The sequence below is a fragment of the Erythrolamprus reginae genome, chromosome 1 (assembly GCF_031021105.1).
Source record: "Erythrolamprus reginae isolate rEryReg1 chromosome 1, rEryReg1.hap1, whole genome shotgun sequence".
Lineage (NCBI taxonomy): Eukaryota > Metazoa > Chordata > Lepidosauria > Squamata > Dipsadidae > Erythrolamprus > Erythrolamprus reginae.
In genome coordinates this window covers 347,039,934-347,062,146 of record NC_091950.1, presented here as the reverse complement: position 1 = coordinate 347,062,146, position 22,213 = coordinate 347,039,934, and the positions used below count along the sequence as shown (strand labels likewise).

The 22,213-nt window shown below is 42.0% G+C and overlaps 1 protein-coding gene across 3 annotated transcripts in view; it reads left to right on the top strand.

The window, feature by feature from the left end:
• XPO5 (exportin 5) overlaps positions 1–21,131 on the top strand; it is a 51,257-nt gene extending 30,126 nt beyond the window's left edge. Inside the window, exons 20-33 of one of the 3 annotated variants that reach the window (XM_070734203.1) lie at positions 573–754; positions 6,447–6,547; positions 7,431–7,527; positions 7,807–7,943; positions 9,711–9,808; positions 12,475–12,521; positions 13,733–13,830; positions 15,117–15,179; positions 16,252–16,334; positions 19,262–19,369; positions 19,511–19,651; positions 19,846–20,010; positions 20,529–20,591; positions 21,008–21,131. In XM_070734203.1, the coding sequence (XP_070590304.1) occupies positions 573–754; positions 6,447–6,547; positions 7,431–7,527; positions 7,807–7,943; positions 9,711–9,808; positions 12,475–12,521; positions 13,733–13,830; positions 15,117–15,179; positions 16,252–16,334; positions 19,262–19,369; positions 19,511–19,651; positions 19,846–20,010; positions 20,529–20,591; positions 21,008–21,037 (1,413 nt within the window). In that variant the 3' untranslated portion in view covers positions 21,038–21,131. Of the gene's footprint in view, positions 1–572; positions 755–6,446; positions 6,548–7,430; positions 7,528–7,806; positions 7,944–9,710; positions 9,809–12,474; positions 12,522–13,732; positions 13,831–15,116; positions 15,180–16,251; positions 16,335–19,261; positions 19,370–19,510; positions 19,652–19,845; positions 20,011–20,528; positions 20,758–21,007 lie in introns of those variants that run through there. The other 2 variants (XM_070734202.1, XM_070734200.1) reach the window with 2 other exon arrangements.
• The last annotated feature ends 1,082 nt before the right edge of the window (positions 21,132–22,213 follow it).

Below are 22,213 nucleotides of genomic sequence, written 5' to 3'. Positions count from 1 at the left end.
GACCCTGGAATGTAATGATAAATAGAAGAGAGATGACTAGAAAAAAGCTCTAGAATAAGACAGCAAACGGTTATGGGTAAATTATACACAATAATAATTTTATATAGATTTTTAAAAAATCATTCACACTTCCATTTATCTCAAAGATACATGAAGTAATATTTATTTACATTCATCACATGTGATCATGTATATATTGTGAAGAAAAGGGGTGGGTTGTAACTTATTTCGCTGCCAGTTCGCTTCCTCCTAAAATTCCTCCTAACCCTAAAAATCCAGCTTCTACGCATTGGCAGAAGCAGAAAACAAGATGGCGGCACCTGTTGTGCCACCAAGAAAGCCAGTTTGGGGGCATGTCCAGACGGCCATCACTGCCAGTTCAGCAAGCGGAGGAAATTCCCACTACTGGTTTTAAAGAACCAGTCCAAACCGGCAGGAACCCACCTCTGGTTAAGAATGTCTTTATGAGGGACACAGTTATATCTAAAACAATTTTCTTGAGACATGTTAAATCTTCAGTGTTCTTAGACTGACTTTTCAAGTAATTTCTATGTCTTTTACTTTCTGTATAGGTAAGCTTTTGTGTATACACAATTCTGGGAGTTATAAAACGAGCTCGTTGGCCCACTTCTTTGGAAGAGGCAAAAGCTGGAGGATTTGTGGTGGGATATACACCTAATGGCAATCCAATCTACCGTAACCCCTGCTCAGTGCAAATCCTGGAACTTTTTGACAACTTGCTTGCTCTGATAAGGTGGGTCAGTGTGACACAATCCTTGTTTCATAGTCATTGTGCTCCATACTTCTCCCTTAAAGTGAATGGTGGCATCTGTTGAAATATTTTATAGTAAAGCATGTGAAGAATGGAATAGAAAAAGAAACCCTTGCCTTTATCTTATCATTTGGACTATAAGGTTTATGGGGGTCTTCCAATTTCCTGTAACATAACATTTAGACCAGCTTAATAGTCTTCATATATTTTGAACCCTGTCAGTCAAGTCATATCTTCAATCTTATACAATAACTTTTGGCTTCTAATGTCTCTATTGTTGAAGGATTTTCTGTATTAAGCCTGTAAGTTTATATGGAGGGAGTAGGGAACCTGTCAGTGATACTATTGTGGCTCTCTCTATATGAGCAGCTTCTCTGATATGAATATTTTTTGTTTGTTTACCTTGAGGGAGAGAGGAATAATCAAATGAAATGTCAGTACTGATATGATAGTACAATGTCACATTAAATAGTTTTATGTTCCAGAACTTTGGAGTGGAGAATATAATTCCAACCTAATTCAGAGGAACAATATTTACTTGTTTGCAGTTTGCTAGAGTGACCAAACCCAAAGGGAACAATATTCCGGCACTTCTCATAGTATTAGCTTATGTACTTCCTTTTTTGCCAGTAGTGGAGTGAATGGGGACCTGCTGCGTCAAGCACAGCCTTTTTAAAGTGAAGGATAAATAGTCTTTGAGAACTGATCTTGAAATGGTGGGTCATGATGGCCTCAGTTTTGCATATATACATATCACAGCTTGAGAGTCAAAACTCAGCCTGTTGTATACTCTTTCTCAAAAGTAATCCTCACTCAGTTCAGCATGATGGCATCTGAAAAGATATATTGTCTAGTTGACAGGACTTGGAAAAGATATATTGTCTAGTTGACAGGACTGGGATTCATACGGCAAGAGGCGGTCCCACAAATAATCTAGTCCGATGCCATGTATACTGTACTTCTTATACTTCTCTATGCAAGCTAGAATAATTAGTACAGAGTTTATCTGAGTAATCAATATCCTGCCTACATTTCACTAACTAGGATGCATAATCATTCACAGTAACTACAAAATACAAGCAAAATTCAGTATTTATGACTGTCTCAGGCTGTCTGCAGGAAGCAAAAAATATGGTCCCAGTATTTTTGTTTTTAAAAAGTGTCTTAGACATGTTAAATTGGGAAACTTGAAAGACGATAGGATAGAGCCTTTCATGCTACAAATGTTGTATCATTTTGTGTCCTGATATTGTATTCCTTTATAAAGAAAGCCCTCTATAAGTACAGAACTAATGCAAAAGGGAATGGTTTGAGCTAAAGTCTTCCTCTTCTTTCAGAATGTATTTCTATCCCTATTTAATAGCAATTAAAGTCTCCTCTTATGTCAGCTCATTTTTGTTGTTGTTGACTTGATTAAATTACAGAGGCATATATAGTAGAACCTCGGGTCACGAATGCATCTGACCTCGACCAAATTAAATTTTGCAAAGTTTTTGCATCTGTTTGCAAAAAAATACTCGGGTGGCGATCAAACACAGCCAGGGCAATATCCCCTTCCACACTTTTTTTTCTTTTTGCTATTGCACTTGTGCAGTCAGTTTTTTGCTTCCAGTCATGACCAAACCAGAGATTCCACTGTATCTCTTTCATTTAAATGTCCCATATCTATGTCTTGGGGACTTTTGTGGAGGCAAACTATATTTCTCCACAACTTGTTCCCAGCGTAAATAATTTCATCTTGAATGACAGAGTTAAGTAAAGGGCTCTTCTTTTGGGTTTCTCACATGGAAATATGTTTTCTGGGTGACACAAATGAAGCTGTGAATACAGTTAACTCTTTGCAAAAAGGAGAATTATGAGTATAAAATTTCCACGGCTGTGTCATTGGGTAGAGAATAGTGTATACACACCACAAAACTGCACTCAATGAAGGCTTTTCATTTAGGGGATCTGCGATGCAGTAAACATTGCTTTTAGTTGAACTGTTGTATTGGCTGCTTATTTACATCTTGTTGGATGTTTCTCAAGTCTTTTCCTTTTCTCTTGTCTGAAGAAAACATATCATTAGTAATTCATTATTTCTAATACACTTTGGTGTTATTGCTGTCTTTATTTTGCTAGAACGAGAGAAGAATGGAGCCTTCACTATACTTGTTAACAGCTCATAAAGGGACCAGACCTTTTCTTGGGCTTGTATGTAGCCCCCTGGCTCAAGAAAATGCTCAGCTGAATTAAGTAATTAATTAACACATGATTGATTTCTGTTCCCAATGTGTGCATATAAGTGAGCCTGCTATGGATGAGCCAAGGAAAGGCTGCCCCTTCTTTACAGTGCTACCAAGAGGTACAGGTACTCCTCACTTAATGACAACAGCTGGGAACAGAATTCTATCCCTAAGCAAGATGGTTGTAAATTGAAAAGATGCATGACTACCTGACTTATAGTTGCAACTGCAGCCATTAAAGGAATCAAGCACAGTCACTAAGTATGATGTCCCATGATCACGGCTTATGACTTCCTGCCATTTCCCCCATTGGCGTTGCTTGATAGACACCAGCAATGAAGGTTGCAAATAGTGGTCACATCACGCTGTGACGACTGCAGTTTTGAGGACCTGTGATGAGACCCATCATTCAATGTTTTCATAACTTTGAGTGATCACTGAACAAGTGGTCATTAAGTGAGGACTACCCGTGTAGGAAAGATACCCATGGCAGATCCAAACACATCTGCTTCAGATTTGAGTGCCCTACCTTTTAGTTAGAACTTTCTTGGCCAAATTAATGGTTACTTGGAACTGTTACATAGAGCTGATAAAATCTTGTGTGGCAATCATCTTTCCCTAGGCCTGACTTCTGTAGCCTACCAAAAAATCAAATCACATGCATGCAGATGCAGAATTGTTCTGTGGTCACCATGCAAATTATTCTTTAAGTAACCTGAAGAGGCAATCTAACTCTTTTACCCTGATTTTCCTTCCTGCAGCCACCATTCTGATATTATGAAGATGCAGGAACAAAAGGGAAGAGGGCAACGGAGGAGACTGGATGAGGAACAGGAGAGGATAATTTAAAGGGTCAGCAAGGTTGTGCAGCTGGGTCAGGCTACTATGAAAAGAATAAGGAAATGCCTTCCAAGCAATATTACACATTTTAGAATGGCATTTGTATGTGTGATCATGATAAAGAGCCAAAGTGGTATAATCATAATCATTTCCTAAACCAATTTGGGGACATGTAAACACATCGAATGAATTGATGGCATTGCCAAAAAGGTTCACTGCCATGCTACAAATTTAATTGAGATCCTATTGAGCACTGCCTAGTATTGGGGAAAAATGCAGGTCACTGAAAGGCACCTTTCAGTGTGCGTTCTTGAGTTTTGCTTTCCCATGGAGCTAATGCATCAACTTTCACTGTTATTTCAAAGATCAAATCTTTTTCAATATAATTTTTTCATATTTAAAATATCTCTCTCTGTCTCCCTCTCTCTCTCTCTCTCACACACACACACACACACACTCACTCACACACACACACACTCCATTTTGATTCCAGTATAGGGTTGGAAATATTGACTGCAGTAAATTGTGGTCAGTCACATTGACAGAACATTAAAAATATGTTTTCAGCTTTGGCATTCTTCAACTCCAGAAGTAACAGAGATTTGTGTGAGCAAAATTCTCCCTGATGCATTTAACTTAGCCTGTGACAAACTCTAAACTCAGTATCATTGATTTATTTACCGGGTATCCATCCCTCCTGCGCTCTGGGAACGTAATATGGTTTACATATTTATTTGTAACAGTACCTGTTGTTTAATCCAGTGAAGCTCAAAGCAATTTAAAGCCAAAAAACAATACCATATAAAATCAAAATAAATGACAGCAGTCCAAGCAACAGCTATCACATCCATATCCATAGCAGAGAAGTGTCCCTTATCGCCAATCTGGAAGACAGTAATGGCTTTCCCCCAAAAAATCTAAGGATATGAGCATTCTCTTCATATCTCTCCCTCCTCCAATTTTCCCTAGAGTAGAGGTCTCCAACCTGGGCAACTTTAAGACTTGTGGACTTCAACTCCCAGAGTTCCTCAGCCAGCTTTGCTTGTGGACTTCAACTTGTGGATTTCCTGAGAGTTCTGTGGAACTTTGGGAGTTGAAGTCCACAAGTCTTAAAGTTGCCAAGGTTGGAGACTCCTGCCCTGGAGCATTACTCTTGTGAGGATAGCTCTACCAATAAGCTTTGAGCAAGCAGCGTTACTACAATTCTGTCCAGTCTAACGTTGGTATGGTTCCACGAGTTTGGAAATCCTATTCTATCTTTATCCCAAAGGTGCTTTTTTTTTTTACAAGAGGCAACTGGACTTTCAGGTTTTTCTTGGAAGATGTTTTGCTTCTCATCCAAGAAGCTTCTCCAGAGCTGAAGAAGCTTCTTTGAATAGAATCAAAATGTCTTCAAAGAAAAACCAGAAAGTCCAGTCGCCTCTTGGGAAAGAAAACACCCCTGGGACAATAACCTGATGACTGAGAATCTCCATAGACCTAAAAACTTTTTGAAAAAATTAAAAGTTTTGGCTTAAAAGCCATTTTTATCTATTGCAATATTATTTTAAGCCCCTACTCTGGTGCTTACAGGCTTAACCGAAGGAAATAGCCAGTCTCTCTTCATAATGTGATGCCTTCTCCTTTCTTGCAGCCTCTGTTAGCACCCTTTGAAATGAATGGGCAGTTCACACCTCAGAACTATTGTTCCAGGCCCTCTGCAAGCTCAGGCAGACATCGCTGCAGTTGGTTTCACTTTGGTCCCGTTTCTTCACAAGTATAGAGACTTCTTTTAGAGACTGCTAAAAATGACAGCTGAGACTCTGGAGAGCAATTGAGAGGCCTGCCCCTGCCACCCAACGACCTAGTCCTTTCTTTCCCTGGCCTGCACCCTCTTACTTTGGGGGATTGCTGCTCTAGGGGGAACAGTTACCCTTGATCGCCTCTAAGCAGCAGGCACAGAGGCAGCTTTGGCGAAGGCTGTTGGGCCCCTTGGCTGCAGAATTTGTGCTGTGTGCAGCAGTTACCGAAGCCCTGAGTGAAGGTCTGAGGTCTCAAAAGGAGAGAGGTAGGTGAGACAGAGACCCTTCCTCCCCACTCAGATGGTCCATCCAGCTGCTGAGGGTCCCTCTTTAGCCTGGGTGGCAAGAAAGAAGTCACCCTAGGCTGAATGGAGGTTATTCCCTAGCAGCATGGTGTGGTTATCGCAGAGTTGTCCTGCCTTTCAGGGGGGCATCTTTCTGCCACAACATTGGTTGTAGCATGCGAGCGTATTCATAAGCTGCTGCGTTCTGTCAGAGCCACCTGCCATTCTAGGCACCCTTAGGGAGGCAGTGTGTTCTGCATGGGTCCTTGCAGCCAGCGCTTCAGAGGTCCAAGGCCAGGCAAATTGGAGCAAAATGTTGTCTGGAGTAACATGAGTCCTCCACCCAAACTGGAGATTTCTCCATATGCCCGAGGCAGGGGTGTTCTTTATTGGTAAGGAAGGGGGATCCCATGCACAAGTGCTTGGTCTCACCTTCCTCCTCACCAGAAAACAGGAGCTGTTTACAAGCTGAAGCCGGACTTCCACTTGTCACGGTAGCTGTTAGATTCAACTTGTGATTGTAAAATATCACATTTTCTTCCAGGACCCACAACAATTTGTATATGCCAGAGATGATGGCTAAATTGGGAGATACCTTTGCAAAGGCCTTTGATATGCTGGAAGTGGAGAAGAATGTCATCCTGGGTAAGTAGCTACTTCTGCCCAGAGTGGAAGTGTCACTTGGGACAGGTATTCCTCGATTAATAATCATAATTGGGCCCCAAATTGATGTTGCTAAGAGAGACAGTTGTGAGTTTTGCCCCATTTTTTGTTTGTTTGTTGGATTATCTTTCTTGAGATAGTTGTTAAGTGAATCACTGCAGTTGTTAAATTAGAAAACTGCTGAAGTCCACTTGCCAAACTCACATAAACTGCTTGCAGCAAAGAAATGAACACTACTAGCATGTGACTGGTTTACAACTTGTTACTAGTCAAAGTATTATTTACAGTGTGTTTATTCGGTGCCAATTCCCCATCTGTTTTAAAGAATAAGGTGGAAATTGACTTGATCAGTTTTCAAAAAACTCAACACACAAAATTGTTCTTTCAAAATATTTATGGTATACTCATTACATTCTATTTAAACAAGTTAATTATATATGGAATAAGCATCTGAAATTATTTCTGTTTTGCAAATAATTTTTATTGCATAAAGTTTATAATGCAGATAACCTGAAAAGATTTACGCAAATATTATGTCTGGGGGATACTTCTGCTCATATTTATTTGGATTTCAGTGCATCATAAATTACATTATTTTTAAGCAGGTAGAAGTCTGCACGAGCATGGTTATAATTAGTTTTTGTTTTTTTTAAATCATGAAAAGATATTGCTTTGTTTATAACTTCTCTCTGAAAGTATCACATTTTTACTGCAGTTTCAACTTTTAAATTAAAAGCATTCATGTTCCAAATTGACCTATTCCAGACACCCACAAGTAAATTTGTGCTTTTGGTATGCGGAACTGCTCAGGTCACTTGCCTAAGGAGATGAATCTCTCCACTGATAGTATTTCCTCTTTTGTTAGGTCTCCCCCAGCCTTTGCTGGAGATTTATGATGCTCCTGTTTACAAAACAGTCTTGGAAAGGATGCAGGGGTTCTTCTGTACACTATACGACAACTGGTAAGAAAATCATAGATTTCCCCTAATGCTGTGTTATTTTACATTTGGGCTTTTTATTACTTTTCCACTATGGGACAAGGAAGATTTAATCCAGCTGGATTTATATGTTCTTGTAACTAATTGTTATAACAGCGATAAAAAGAAAACAATGTAGATGGGCTAGATGGAAATTGGCCCGATCCAAAATGCCCATTTTATTTTGTGCAGATAAAGTACACGAAAGCTTTTCAAAGCAGAGTACCTTTTGGCTCTTCTTAGACTATGCTTTTTAAATTGCAGTTTCCACATTCTGGGTAGTGCTGGCTCATCCATGCAGCAAGATTTCTATGTTGTTGAGGGTCTAGCAGCTGAGCTCCTCAACTCAGCCTTCATCAATCTGGACAATATTCCTGACTACAGACTCCGGCCTATTCTTCGTATCCTTTTTGTCTGCTTTTTTATAATTCTCCTTCCAAATTTGTTATGATTTCCATAAATGTCCCAGCTTCAGTCTTTTTCTCAATTAGGACCCTTTCTTCTGCAACTGATCAGATCCATTATAGATTGTAGATCTAATTAGTTAAAAAAAAAACCTAAAAGCAACCTAGATCAGTGATGGCGAACCTATGGCATGGGTGCCACATGTGGCACGTGCAGCTATATCTGCTGGCACATGAGCCATTGCCCTAACTCAGCTCCAATGTACATGTGAGTAACAGCCAGCTGATTTTTGGCTCACACAGAGGCTCTGGGAGACCGTTTTTGGCTTCCAGAGAGCCTCCGAGAGGATGGGTAAGGGCATTTTCACCCTCCCTCGGCTCCAGGGAAGCCTTTGGAACCTGTGGAGGGTGAAACACGAACCTACTGGGCCCACCAGAAGTTGGGAAACAGGCCATTTCCAGCCTCCAGAGGGCCTCTGTGGGGTGGGGGAAGCTGATTTCACCGTCCCCAGGCATTGAATTATTGGTATGGGTACTTGTGCATGCGCAAATAGCATGCACACATGCTCTTTCTGCACTTGAGGAAAAAAAGGTTCACCAGCACTGACTTAGGTAGTACAGGTAGTCCTCAATTTATAACTTCAATTGAGACCAAAATTTCTTTTGTTAAATGAGATGGTTGTTAAGTGAATTTTGCCAGATTTTTCGATAATTCGTGCCAGGGTTGTTAAGTGAATCACTGCAGTTGTTTAAGTTAGTTACACGGTTATAAAATGAATCTGGCTTCCCCATTGGCTTTGCTTGTTAGAAGGTTATAAATGATGATCACATGACCCCGGAACACTGCAACTGTCACAAATGAGAGTCGGTTGCCAGGTGTCTGAATTTTGATCATGTGACTCTGGGGATGCTGCAACGGTTGTGAGTGTGAAAAATAGTCATGTCACTTTTTTTCTGTGCTGTTGTAACTTTGAACGGTCACTAAATGAACTGTTACAAGTTTAGGACTACTTGTATCGGAATAGAACATTAAAGACATATGCATGCCAAAGTTTTTAAACAGCTCAGAATGAAGGCAGACATTTATATATGATTCTAACACGATGCAGTTTGATTCTATGTTTTCAACAGATGCAGATGTTCAGTGGGTAGGTGATCCTACTGAACATCTGCATCCGTTGATCCAATGTTTTTCACTGTCCAAAAGGAAAGAGATCCCATTTAGATCAGGCTTGTAGAATTGTAGTCTACTAAGACAAGCATGGTCTTATTAGCTGTTTCATCCTACACTTAAAATAATGTACTGAATTTTGTTACATTATGCCTCTAGTGCAGGAGTAGGCAGAGTTGGCTCTTCTATGACATGTGGACTTCAGCTCCCAGAATTCCTGAGCTAGCATGATTGGCTCGGGAATTCTGGGAGATGAAGTCCATAAGTCATAGAAGCTCCAACTTTGTCTACTTGCTGTAATGAACTATGGCCCTATCAGTGCTTTGTAAAATCCTGATTTAGATTTTCAAATAATATTTCTCTCATTCTTTCCTTCAGAATAGAATGTCTTTTTGGGTAGGGGTGTTGGGGAAAAAATCAGATTTATGAAAATTCAGAGATGAATGCATTTGCCTGTTCTGAGGTATCTGGGAGCAAAATTAGTTCAGTTTAAGAGCAGAAATTGCCACGACTGAATGAATCCAATGGTTTTCCATGGAGGAAATATAGATGTGTATTTGTGTACTCCATTTCTTTAACTAGTTTCATGCAAGGTGTTTTTGTGAAACCTTTGGTTATCTCCTGCCCTCCTGAACACTACGAATCTTTGATCTGCCCTATACTTGGACCACTGTTCACCTACCTACAGATGGTAAGAACAAAATACTGTGTCTGAGAATACTGAAAGACAGAGTGAGTTTTTTGTAGTGAAATTTTGAAAGTGCCGGATTAATTAGTCAGAAAAAACCAAGATGACATCTGTTTTCAGTTTTCTTGTACTTGTCATTGATCTAATCTGCTTAAAAGCATCCTTCACTTAAGCAAAGGATTTTGCTAGGTGTGATATACAGTGATCCCCCGGTTATTGCGTCCCCGACCATTGCGAACAGGGTAATTTGCGATTTTTGAACCCGGAAGTCAAAACACCATCTGCGCATGCGTGCCTTTTTTTTCTATGGGCACGCATGCGTAGATGGCGCCCGGCAGATCAGCTGCTGGGCGGCTTCCCTGGGTCTTCCCCCTCTTGCTGGCGGGAGGGCGAAGCCCCCCCCAGCACCCGCTCGCCCGCCCTTCGCCCGGGAAGTTCGCCAGGAGTCAGCGGAGAACGGCGCAACTGTTTTAAAACGATCGGAGCTTTCCAATGAGTCCCGAAGACAAACGTCAAACTTCCGCGTTTGTCTTCGGGACTCATTGGAAAGCCGCGCGGGTGTTTTAAAACGTCCCCGCCGACATGGGGGGCTCGCTAGCACACACCCCCCGAACCCCCAACCCGGCGGGAGCCCGAGCGCTGCCGCTGCCTTTTGTCTCGCTCCTCGAAGTGCTCCAGCTCAAGGCACTGCCGCGGGTTGGCCATGGACGGGGCTTGGGGTGGTCGCCTGCACCACACACACACACACCCCTCCCTCGCCTTTCCCAAATAATAATAATAAATAATAAAAACAACCCAAACCTTAAAAACCGCCTCTTAAGCCCCCTGCCCAACGAGACGACCCCGAATGGGTAGCCCGCCCAGCCTCCCACCCATACGAAGGCGTCGGCGTCCGGTCCCTCTGCGGCTCGGCGTTCACACCACCCGCCTTCCCCAGAGACGCAGCAGCGGCAGCAACAACCCCGAGCCGTGGCCGGGACTCCGTGTCCATGAGGAGACGGGCAGGTCGTCGGCTCAGGCGCGCGCAAGCACAGCCAAACCGGGGGGCCCGGGCGCTTTCTTGGAGCCGCGGCTCAGCATCTCGCGCCGTCAGAACGTGACTAGCCAAAGCAAGCGTCCGCTAAGGGATTCCCATTATCAGCCGCCGAGCCTCCCCCCCGGCCGGCTTCCCTCCAGTTTGAAGACCGAAGGACTTCGGGGGGGTGCTAGCGAGCCCCCCATGTCGGCGGGGACGTTTTAAAACACCCGCGCGACTTTCCAATGAGTCCCGAAGACAAACGCGGAAGTTTGACGTTTGTCTTCGGGACTCATTGGAAAGCTCTGATCGTTTTAAAACAGTTGCGCCGTTCTCCGCTGACTCCTGGCGAACTTCCCCGCTTTAGGAGTCAGCGGCGAACGGCGCGCCTGCTTTTAAACGATCGGAGCTTTCCAATGAGTCCCGAAGACAAACGTCAAACTTCCGCGTTTGTCTTCGGGACTCATTGGAAAGCCGCGCGGGTGTTTTAAAACGTCCCTGCCGACATGGGGGGCTCGCTAGCACCCCCCCGAACCCGGGTTGGGGGTTCGGGGGGGTGCTAGCGAGCCCCCCATGTCGGCGGGGACGTTTTAAAACACCCGCGCCGCCCCCAATCTTCGGCTCCTCGCTAGCGCTGCGGAAGTTAAAAACACCATCTGCACATGCGCAGATGGTGTTTTTACTTCCGCAGCGCTACTTCGCGAAAACCCGCTCGTTGCGGGGGGTCCTGGAACGGAACCCTCGCAACGAGCGGGGGATCACTGTATTGGCAAAATTCCTAGAGATATTTTTGCATTTGATTAGGAATGACCCAACCCAGTCACAAAATACATAATCCCCACATCTTTCTCTCGTGTTAATAGATTACTTTTTTCTGTTGTTAATAGATTACTATTATTGTTGTTCAAAGCTTTAGCTTATAAAAGCAGATTTTGTAAGGATTTAAAATGATGCAATACTTAATTTGGGAGGCATTCCTTATTGGTTTATAATATTTTAGCTATTGTTACCTCCTTATAGTATACTTGAGAGCTTTTGACAACCCCGAAACGTATTGAAAACAGTGTTTCATAACAAGTACTAAGGTTAGACTCTGCACCAGAAATATGAGTAATAGCATGTGGTTTTCTCTCTCTGACATTAAGCTTCTGGGTAACTTTGATGTGGAATGTGATCTTTATGCTCTATAAAGCAGAGTAAATTGAAAAGTGTTGGCCACTGAAGTACCCAGTGAAATTCATAGATATATAAAACTAACCTCCAAAATTTATTTATTTATTTATTAGATTTGTATATCGCCCCTCTCCGTAGACTCGGGGCGGCTCACAACAACAATAGAACAATTCATAACAAATCTAATAATTTAAAAACATTTTAAAAACCCCATTATTAATCAGACATACAAACAAACGTACCATACATAAATTGTATACTTTTGCAAAGATTTCAGTGCTTTTCATAACTCTTGTAAAGAGTGGAGGATAACCAAAGAAGAATAAATTAGGTAACTTTGATGACTTGCATAGCATGAACGGGTCACTGAATTCAATTTGATTTGTCACTGACTTTGAAGTAGAACATACAAAACTCAAAGAGTATCACTGAAATCCTTTATGTCACGTTGATTTTTAATTTTATTATTTCTTTTGGCCAGAGGCTGTCTCAGAAATGGCAAGTTATCAATCAGCGGAGTTTGGTTTGGTAAGTCTAAGGGTTAAACAAGAGGAGAGGACTGCTCTTTTAAACTTACATTATATTCTTTTTGTATTTTTTGTATTTTGTGCCTGAAGCAGCCTTTTCTGAAAGGGACAACTATGGTGATAAAGCAGTAAGGTTTCCTAAAACAAGAATAATGTCAGAATAAAGTAGATAAACAAATTAAAAATCTGTACTTTTGGCATTGGGCAGAGATATTGTTGCACCAAGTCCTCAAAACTAAGGTGGCATAATGTAGAAGCCTAACTAGGGAACAGCTTCAAACCTTTAAAATCTCTAAATAGTTTGGGAATGAGGTAACCAAATGTCTTCCAAGTGAGCCATTCAAGTAAGTCAATGTATTGATAATCTTCTTCAGGGGTTCCTCTGACTTACCTGAACGGCTCATTTGGAAGATGTTTGGTTACCTCATTCCCAAACTATTTAGAGCTTTTAAAGGTTTGACCTAACCTTTTAAAACAAGCCAGCATGTTTTAAAAAATGGAAAGGTTTGTTTGGTGGCTACTCCTAGACAACTTACCTTTCAGTTAAATTTGGACAAGTTGATTTTTTTAAAAAAAAAATACAAAAATATTTTATGCCACAGATGCTGCCAATATTACAGTGTTCCCTCGATTTTCACGGGTTCGAAATTCGCGGAAAGTCTATACCACGGTTTTTCAAAAATATTAATTAAAAAATACTTTGCTGGTTTTTTCCCTATACCACGGTTTTTCCCACCCGATGACGTCATATGTCATCGCCAAACTTTCGTCTGCCTTTAATAAATATTTTTTTAAATAAACTTTAATAAATAAACATGGTGAGTAATAATCTGAATGGTTGCTAAGGGAATGGAAAATTGCAATTTAGGGGTTTAAAGTGTTAAGGGAAGGCTTGTGATACTGTTCATAGCCAAAAATAGTGTATTTACTTCCGCATCTCTACTTTGCGGAAATTCGACTTTCGCGGGCGGTCTCGGAACACATCTCCCGTGAAAAGCGAGGGAACACTGTATATCCCAAAGCTATGATCCTGATCCTATTGGAATTTCCTTTAGAACAGGCTGAGCATCACTATATGGTTCAGAACCATCTTTCATTAATATTTTAGTCTTGGTAATATGATAATAGTCAGCATCTGTTGTGCCTCAGGTTTCTGTTGTGCCCTCAGGTTTCTGTTGCTATCCTAAAATCTGTTTCCTTTATTATATTCAGCAGCGATGAAGATACAGTAGAAGACAATTCAGAATCTCAAGAGATGTTGGAAGAGCAGCTGGTTAGACTGCTCACCCGAGAAGTTATGGATCTAATTGGTGGGTGAAAGGAGTAATATATGGACACATCTCCCTAAGCAGGAAAAATGCTGTTAGTTTTTTCAGGAATTTAGATATTACAATACTTGAAAGCTACCAGATTACCTAAATATTCTCTATTTTTATTTTATTTTATTTGCTCTTGCCATGGTGATATCAGAAGAGGCTTAGAAGAAATAGTGCTCCAAATCACATTTTATTTGATTCACTTGATATAAAAAAGAATGAATTGAGATTTTCCAGCAGTCTCCCGAGCCGAACGCCAAACCCGAACTTCCGCGTTCGGCGTTCGGAGACAGCTGGGAAGCCGCGCGGCTGTTTTAAAAGGTCACAGCCGGGCTGGGGGGCTTCCCAGCACCCCCCCGAACCCTGAACTTTTGCCGAACTTCCGGGTTTGGGGGGGTGCTGGGAAGCCCCCCAGCCCGGCTGTGATCTTTTAAAACAGCCGCGCGGCTTCCCAGCTGTCTCCCGAAGCCGAACGCCAAACCCAAACTTCCGCGTTCGGCGTTCGGAGACAGCTGGGAAGCCGCACGGCTGTTTTAAAAGGTCACCGCCGGGCTGGGGGGCTTCCCATCAACCTCCTGAACCGAACCCGGGGTTCAGAAAAATTTTGCCTCTTCTTACGAACTTTTTTCGAGTTATGAACCGGCGTTCGGGAGGCTGCTGGGAAGCCCCGCCGCCCGGCTGTCACCTTTTAAAACAGCTGCGCGGCTTCCCAGCTGTCTCCCGAACGCCAGTTCGTAACTCGAAAAAAGTTCGTAAGAAGAGGCAAAATTTTTCTGAACCCCAGGTTCGTATCACCAGTTGTTCGTAACACGAGGGGTTCGTATCTTGAGGTACCACTGTATATCTTCTTTTTTTGTTACAATAAAATAGCACAGCATTAGTAAATATATATAATCAAAACATAAATTCTTAATTCCTGTAATTTAACTTTTCGGTATTAATCATACTTTTCTAATCTTGTCATCTGGATAAACCAATTGTCTTCTAATTAAATTCACCATTAATACTCCTTGAAGTTTTAATAAAATCAATATCTGTAATGACTTAAAAATTAAACCATAGTGCCTCTTTCTCCTCCTTATATGTTTTTCTAAAAAACTAAAACCACTACCTCATTTTGTCTGTTAATAACAATTAAAAAATAAAACCTTATACATTTATATTAAGATCAACTCTTATCCCATATGTTTCATTACTTTTACTTATTGAAGTCAATTTTTAAAAGGAAGGCACTATGTCTCATTGACTCTAATATTTATCTTCTTTTGATGTATTTGTAGCTGTTTGCTGTGTGTCAAAAAAAGGTGCTGAGCAGAATAATACCGTTACTGCAGATGGAGACGGTAGGTAAAGGTCTTGTCCGTTCTCCTGCCCTTCAGATTTGAATGGAATAGGTCAGTAATGGCGAACCTTTTTTGGTTCGTGTGCCAGAAAGGGGTGGGGGGTGGGTATGAGTGCATTCAGGCACGTGCCAACCCTCTTTCCCTCCCCCCCCACACATGCACACCTCCCCTCGCTGCCCCCCATGCATGTGCACAGGCCTTACTAAAACCTGGCACATGAACAAAATGCCGAAACTGGCAAACTGGAAATTCGGAAAAACACACTTCCAGTTTGCCGTTGTGCTTCCCGGAGCTCCAGAGTGCAAAAAAACTGCACAACGGGTAAACTAGAAGTTTGGAAAATGCACTTTGGCTTGCTGTTGTGCTGTTTTTTACACTCTGGAAGGTTCAGGGAAACCTCTCTGAACCCTCCGGAGTGCAAAAAACAGCACAACGGGCAAACCGGAAGTGTTTTTTGTCTGTTTGGAAGCATCCAGAGGGTTAAACGGCCTTTCCCAAGGCCGAAAATCAGCTGGCCAGCACGTGCATGCATGCTGGAACTGACACAGGGAAAAGTCTCACGTGTTCTACAATATGGCTCCATGTGCCAGCTGTGGCACATGTGCCATAGGTTCACTATCACAGGAATAGGTCCTACGTGTATAAAATTTTTATGGCTAACTTATTTTTTAAAATAAGGTTATTTTTCTTGTTCTATAAATACTTTTGGAATTGCTAACCAATTCAGTAGTTTGTTAGCAAGGAATCAAAGCCACACTTCAGGAATCAATGACACAATATCCCAGCCCAAAAATGGATGAAAGAATCTTAATGATCCATGGCTCCAAGAACAGTATTTCTTCATGGCAGTTTTTTTCTCAGATTGATTATCCCGAGAGATTCATATTTTGGCTTGCTGTTCTATATGTCATCTGCCTCCTTTTGACACTTTCTAGTACTGTGACTTCAAGATAAATGGAACTATAAAGAAATCCGGCCAACATTTTTGATACACCTGTGCCTTGTTCAAAGAATAGATATCTGATCAGATACGGTTAGTAATGAATCTTGTTCACATTATTTTCTGTGATAGATGAGGAGATGATGTCCACAGAGGTGACTCCATCAACCAACTCTGAGCTCACTGAATTGGGCAAATGCTTAATGAAACAAGAGGTAATGAAACTCTGGTTCAATATTGTCTTTATATTATTTGTGAGAATTGAAGGATTCACTTTTAACTTTTGAAAATATAAAGTCTGATACTAACTTCTTCCTGCTACTCATTATTTGGGGGCATTTTCTTTTCCTTTATTTTAGTCCCCTATTTTTTTGTTTTTAGAATAAATTCAGAAAATGAACAATTCTGAACATCTTGGTTCAAAGTTGAAGATGATGACGATAGATACCATGTTTCCCCCAAAATACGACATGTCCTGAAAATAAGGCCAAAGCCTGATTTTTGGGGTGGGTGTGAATATACGCCCTCACCCGAAAATAAGTTCTTGTGAAGGGGTGGGTGTAGCCAGCACAGGAGGCAGCCGTTCCCTTTCGCGGTCAGCGAATGGCAGCTGGGCCTCTTAATCAGGACCCACAGATCAGCTACCTCTCCCCAGTGTTCTTGGCACTCGCCCACCTCCCAGCCATCCATCCATCCCCTTGCCTGCAAACTGCCAACCCATTTGTAAGAAAACAGCCACCTGACCCCTCTTGCTATGTGGTGCCCGTCCAGCAGACAAACCTCTCCCCCAGGCAGCCCAAACACCACTCACTGACCAAGCAGTAAGAGGCCAGTCAGAATAGCCATCTACTGCTGAGTCTTCCGGGAGGGGCCCCTCTGGGAGTACGCTTCCCATTCTATGGTTTCAGCTCCATGCTGGGGTGCAGCTCCCTTCACCTTTTGCTGCCTCTCTGTCCCAACTGCCAGAAGACAAAGCAGCAGGCGGCTGGCCCAATCAGCATCTTCTCCGCTTCCCCGCTTCCAGCCCGGGCTTACGTTGCCCAGCCTGTTGCAGCCCCGCCTCACCTGCCACCCCCAAATTACACCCTCCCATGAAACGTGCATCTTGTCTCCCAGCTGGTCTGTGCAGGGAAGCATCTTGCACAGTAAAGGAAAAAACTAAACTTGTGAGCGCGAGAAAATTGCTCGCACTTGCAATTTTTTGTTTACATGCGCAGTTTTTCTCTGCACAGACTGAGAGATGCAACAGAGCTACCAGTCTCTGGTAAAATGCGCATCTCTCGGCCTATCCCTCCTCATCCCCCCCCCTCCAATAAGGCCACCGCCATATTTCAGGGATCAAAAGAAATTGCCTTATTGTATGATTATACCCCTTAGCAGTGGAAATCACAGCAGTCCTAGTTGCCATCATAACCCTAGGTCCATGGAAGCCATTAAGGGAGGACTTCACATGACTGCATTGTAAGAATAGTCAGGAGTTCCCAGCAAGCAGACTAGTGGGTGGTCTAGCCAAGAGGTTGCTGTCAGTTAGGGATCAGAGGGTTTGATCGCAGCACTCCTTGGCAGTGGCCTTCAGCAATCTTGGTCCATGCCACTGTTCCCAGCACCTGCCAGCCTCAAGCCCCATGCTCCCTATAGCCCACCCATAGAATTAGCCACCCTACCTATAGCTCTCAACTGCAGGCCTGCTTGCCTAGGAATCCTGCCTCTTCCTAAACCAGTGATGGCGAACCTTTTGTCCCTTGGGTGTCTAAAGAGTGTGCACACATGCTATTGCACATGCATGAGTGCCCACATCCATAATTTAATGCCTGGGGAAGGCAAAAACAGCTCCCCCCCCCCCCCCTGGAGGCCCTCTGAAGACCGGAAATGGCCTGTTTCCCAACTTCTGGTGGGCCCAGTAGGCTTATGTTTTGCCCTTCCCAGGCTCCAAAGTCTTCCCTGGAGTCGGGGGAGGATAAAAACGCCCTCCCCCATCCCCCCCGAGGCTCTCTGGAAGCCAAAAATGCCTTCCCAGAGCCTCTGCAAGCCAAAAATCAGCTGGCCGGCGCACACATGCATGTTGGAGCTGAGCTAGGGCAATGGCTCATGTGCCAGCAGATGTGGCTTCGCATGCCACCATAAACTGATGGTGATGGGGTGGCAATCCTGAATGCAGGCTATGCCTGCCTTTTTATCACATGACTGAGGGCAATGCAGTGCTTAGAACTTTGAGAATCGGTCATACATTTTTTTCCTCTGAGCCATCATAACTTTGAAGTTCCTGAATTAATGAATATAATTCAAGGACTATCTGTACACACTTTTCCTGATTCAGCAAGGCATTTCTTCTGTTTTTCAAGAAAAAAAACATTTTTTTGTAACTTCATTACATTATCAGTTATATTTCAGCAGCCCTAGAGAGATTGGGATCCCTGTAGAGAAAAAAAGTTCCGTAAACTTGGAAATTACATACAGAATATTCAGTACAGAGTATATTTGATTTTTAAAAATCAAATACAGTGGTCCTTCGATTTTCGCGGGTTCGAACTTCGCGAAACGGCTATACCACGGTTTTTCAAAAATATTAATAAAAAAATACTTTGCAGGTTTTTTTCCCTTTACCACGGTTTTTCCCACCTATACGTCATACGTCATCGCCAAACTTTCGTCCGCCTTTAATAAATATTTTTTTTAATAAACTTTAATAAATAAACATGGTGAGTAATAATCTAAATGGTTGCTAAGGGAATGAGAAATTGCAGTTTAGGGGTTTAAAGTGTTAAGGGAAGGCTTGTGATACTGTTCATAGCCAAAAATAGTATATTTACTTCTGCATCTCTACTTCGTGGAAATTTGACTTTCGCGGGCGGTCTCGGAACGCATCCCCCGCGAAAATCGAGGGAACACTGTACTCTTAAAGCTATTGCTTTTGTGAAAAATATTTTCTTTATCGTGAATAATGTATTTTTACAAGAATATGGAAATATTGTGGCTAATGCTAGTTCTGTGGAGAAATAGAATGATTCATCTTTTTCTACATGATTCTGACAGAGAAATATGATTCTGTGCTTCATGAAGCATGTACCATTTAATTCTGCCCCATAACAATAAGATAGAAAAATCCTGTAAGGTCTAACTTTCTTTTTATTTCCCCCCCAAGAATGTCTGTACTGCTCTGCTAATTACAGCCTTCACATCCCTTTCCTGGAAGGATACCTTGTCCTGTCAAAGAACTACCACCCAACTCTGCTGGCCATTGCTCAAACAGGTACCTCGATAGTTTAGAAGGCTACAAAAAGGTGAATGTGATAAAAGGGCATTGCATTAAATAAGATAGGGGATAAATATCAGAATTTTGCAAAACAGCCCCTTCTCCCCATAGTGCTTCACTTCAATCTCTTTGCCATAGGTGCTCATAAAGAATATGATGATCCCTGAAGCAGTGATCTGGTTTTTCACAAGCGTACTGAAAGGGTTACAGATTCATGGACAACATGATGGCTGTATGGCAACACTTGTCCACTTGGCCTTCCAGATCTATGAAGCTTTGGTAAGGAATGAGGCAGAAAATCCTTTTCCAGGTCTGCCGCCATCTTTATGGTTTAGTGCCACTCCAAACCCAAGGCTCATTTTGGTGGGATGCAAAGTTCTGAAGATACCATTTAGTGGTTAGTTCCCTGTTTGGAAATAGCCATTTCTCTTGTGGTAAAGGTCTCTCCTGATTCTTCTCTTTGGTATTTAAAGCGTCCAAGCTGTACTGAGTTGAAAACAGTGATGGAACAAGTTCCAGAAATCCAGAAAGATTCCCTGGAGCAGTTTGATTCCAAACTACTCAACATAGCACTTCCGAAGGTGGCAGACAAACGGCGGAAGGACCATTTCAAGCGCTTAATTGCAGGCTGCATAGGGGTAAGACGTGAAGTCAAGCAGCAGAGAAATCATCTCATTTCTCAGGATAAGCAGGGCTTTTATTTCCTCCCTCTGTTGACTTTAACCTAAATGTCAGAGCTTACCTGTTCAGCCAGTTAGTTGTGACTCATGTTACACAAATCCTAAATTGTGATGGTAGAAACATTGGATATTTGTGGAGATCTAACCATGTAGCCTTTACTATATGATTCAAAATATTCACTGGGACTTATCTTTCCCAGGCCATCCCTGGCTAATTACCTACCCCCTGCTTAACGGCAATAGAATATATAACATTTGATATTTTGTTTCTGGCTTTGACTGACTTCAAAGTTGATAGTAGTTAAATTCAGCACGTGCTGAACAATCTAGGATACAGGAACAAGATGCACCCCCCACAGTTATGAGGGGGTCATAACATTGAGTGAATGAGGAAATTTCTACAATTTTAGCAAAGGCTATCCTTGTTTGGAATATTTCTAGGCATCGTTTGCCTATCCATTTTTGTTTCCTTACAGAAGCCTCTGGGAGAACAATTCAGGAAAGAAGTCCACATCAGAAACCTTCCATCTCTTTTCAAGGTGGTGAAAGCACCCTTAGCAACAGACGTTTTTGAGAACAATGATGAGGAAATCCTCACTGCCCTCTTTGAGCCATAAGCTGAAGACAATTCCACCTTTTCCTCCTTTATACCCTGTGTTGTTTCACAGTAGCCATATTTCCTTTGTTTACTCCTTTCCTGAGCTCCGATTACAATTCTCACTGGTCTCATTCTCCATTTGGAGGGGTGGGAGGAGAGATGGGGAAGATTTTCTAACTCCACTTGCAGCTTCACTGAATAACTTTATGCTGTTGGATGGCTGTTGCTCAGGCCATCAGTCCAACTGTCATTTGTCCAGTTCTTTAACGAACAACCCTTCATACATGCATACAGTACTTGACCGAGAAAGGGAGAAGGTTCTGCGGCCTCTCATTCTCTCTGCTACTTCTCCTTCAGGACACCTGCATTGTTGCTGCCTCAACATGACACTAACAGAAGACTCCTGCTTCCCTGTTGGAAAAAACACAGCTTGGATGAAGAAATGCAGATGTGCATATTGGTTGTTGATGAATCACCAACTTACACTTAACTCAAAAGTTTTATAACCTTTGAGAAGTAGCACATGACCATATGTTCCACCAAACCAATCACCATTGAGAAACTGGGAATGAAAACATTTTTTAAAAAATTTCAACCAAGCCTCAGGAAGCATCAGATTAAATATAAACATCCTCTTCTTTGTCCTCCCTAGAAACATTGTTGAAATAGATATTCTAGCTGCAATCAGTCTTCAGCTGTCAAAAAGTAAGAATTTTCTAAACAACCAGGAATTCAGAACTATTTTATACTGGTCTAAAATAGCTCCTGCTGAAACGCTGCCTCTGAATGTAGAATGCAGTAGTTCTGGATAATTTTGTTCAGTGTCTGATGGTGCAGAATGCCTCCAGGCCAAGTCTTTTAAGTTTGGTTATCCAAGAGAGCGATAGAATGTGGGCACAAATTTGCCAAATTTTCATTTTCATTCTGAAGAATTAGTATCGAATAGGACTTTCTTCAGGGGCTGCTGTAATAGCTTGACTACAGGTATAACAGAATGGTGTTTTTCAGGTAAGCGGCTTAGTAGTATACACATCTGGTTATGTGAAAGAAAACATGTCTTAATATGGATATTTGGATCCTCATTAGTAGCCAGACTCCACTCTGACTTGTTTTTAATCCTGATCTCAGTGTAACATTTATTTAAACCAAATTCCTGTTAAATAGCTTTGGAATCTAGCCTAACTGTATTTATTATGTCTTAATTACATTTTAATTTACTGTGCCTGTAATAGAAGCATTTAAAACTGAGGCGGGGTGGGTGGGTGGGTTTTTTGGTAGAGATGTTGTATCTGAAGATGTTTCCAAATCAATGTCAGTAAAAGTCTCTTCATTTTATACAAACATCGCTGTACCTTTGCATCAACTTTTTTCACACCTTTTTTGAACATCACCACCACCACCATGGGTCAAATACTGCAATTATGAGAATTGCCTATTTAATACAAAACATGCTGCCCTGACTGAAGCACTCCTGTTCAACACATTAAATCAGCTGCATCCTTTGGAAGGCCCGGTCAACCACTTCAAATGATGTACTTGATTGTGCGTGCAGAATCCTTTAAT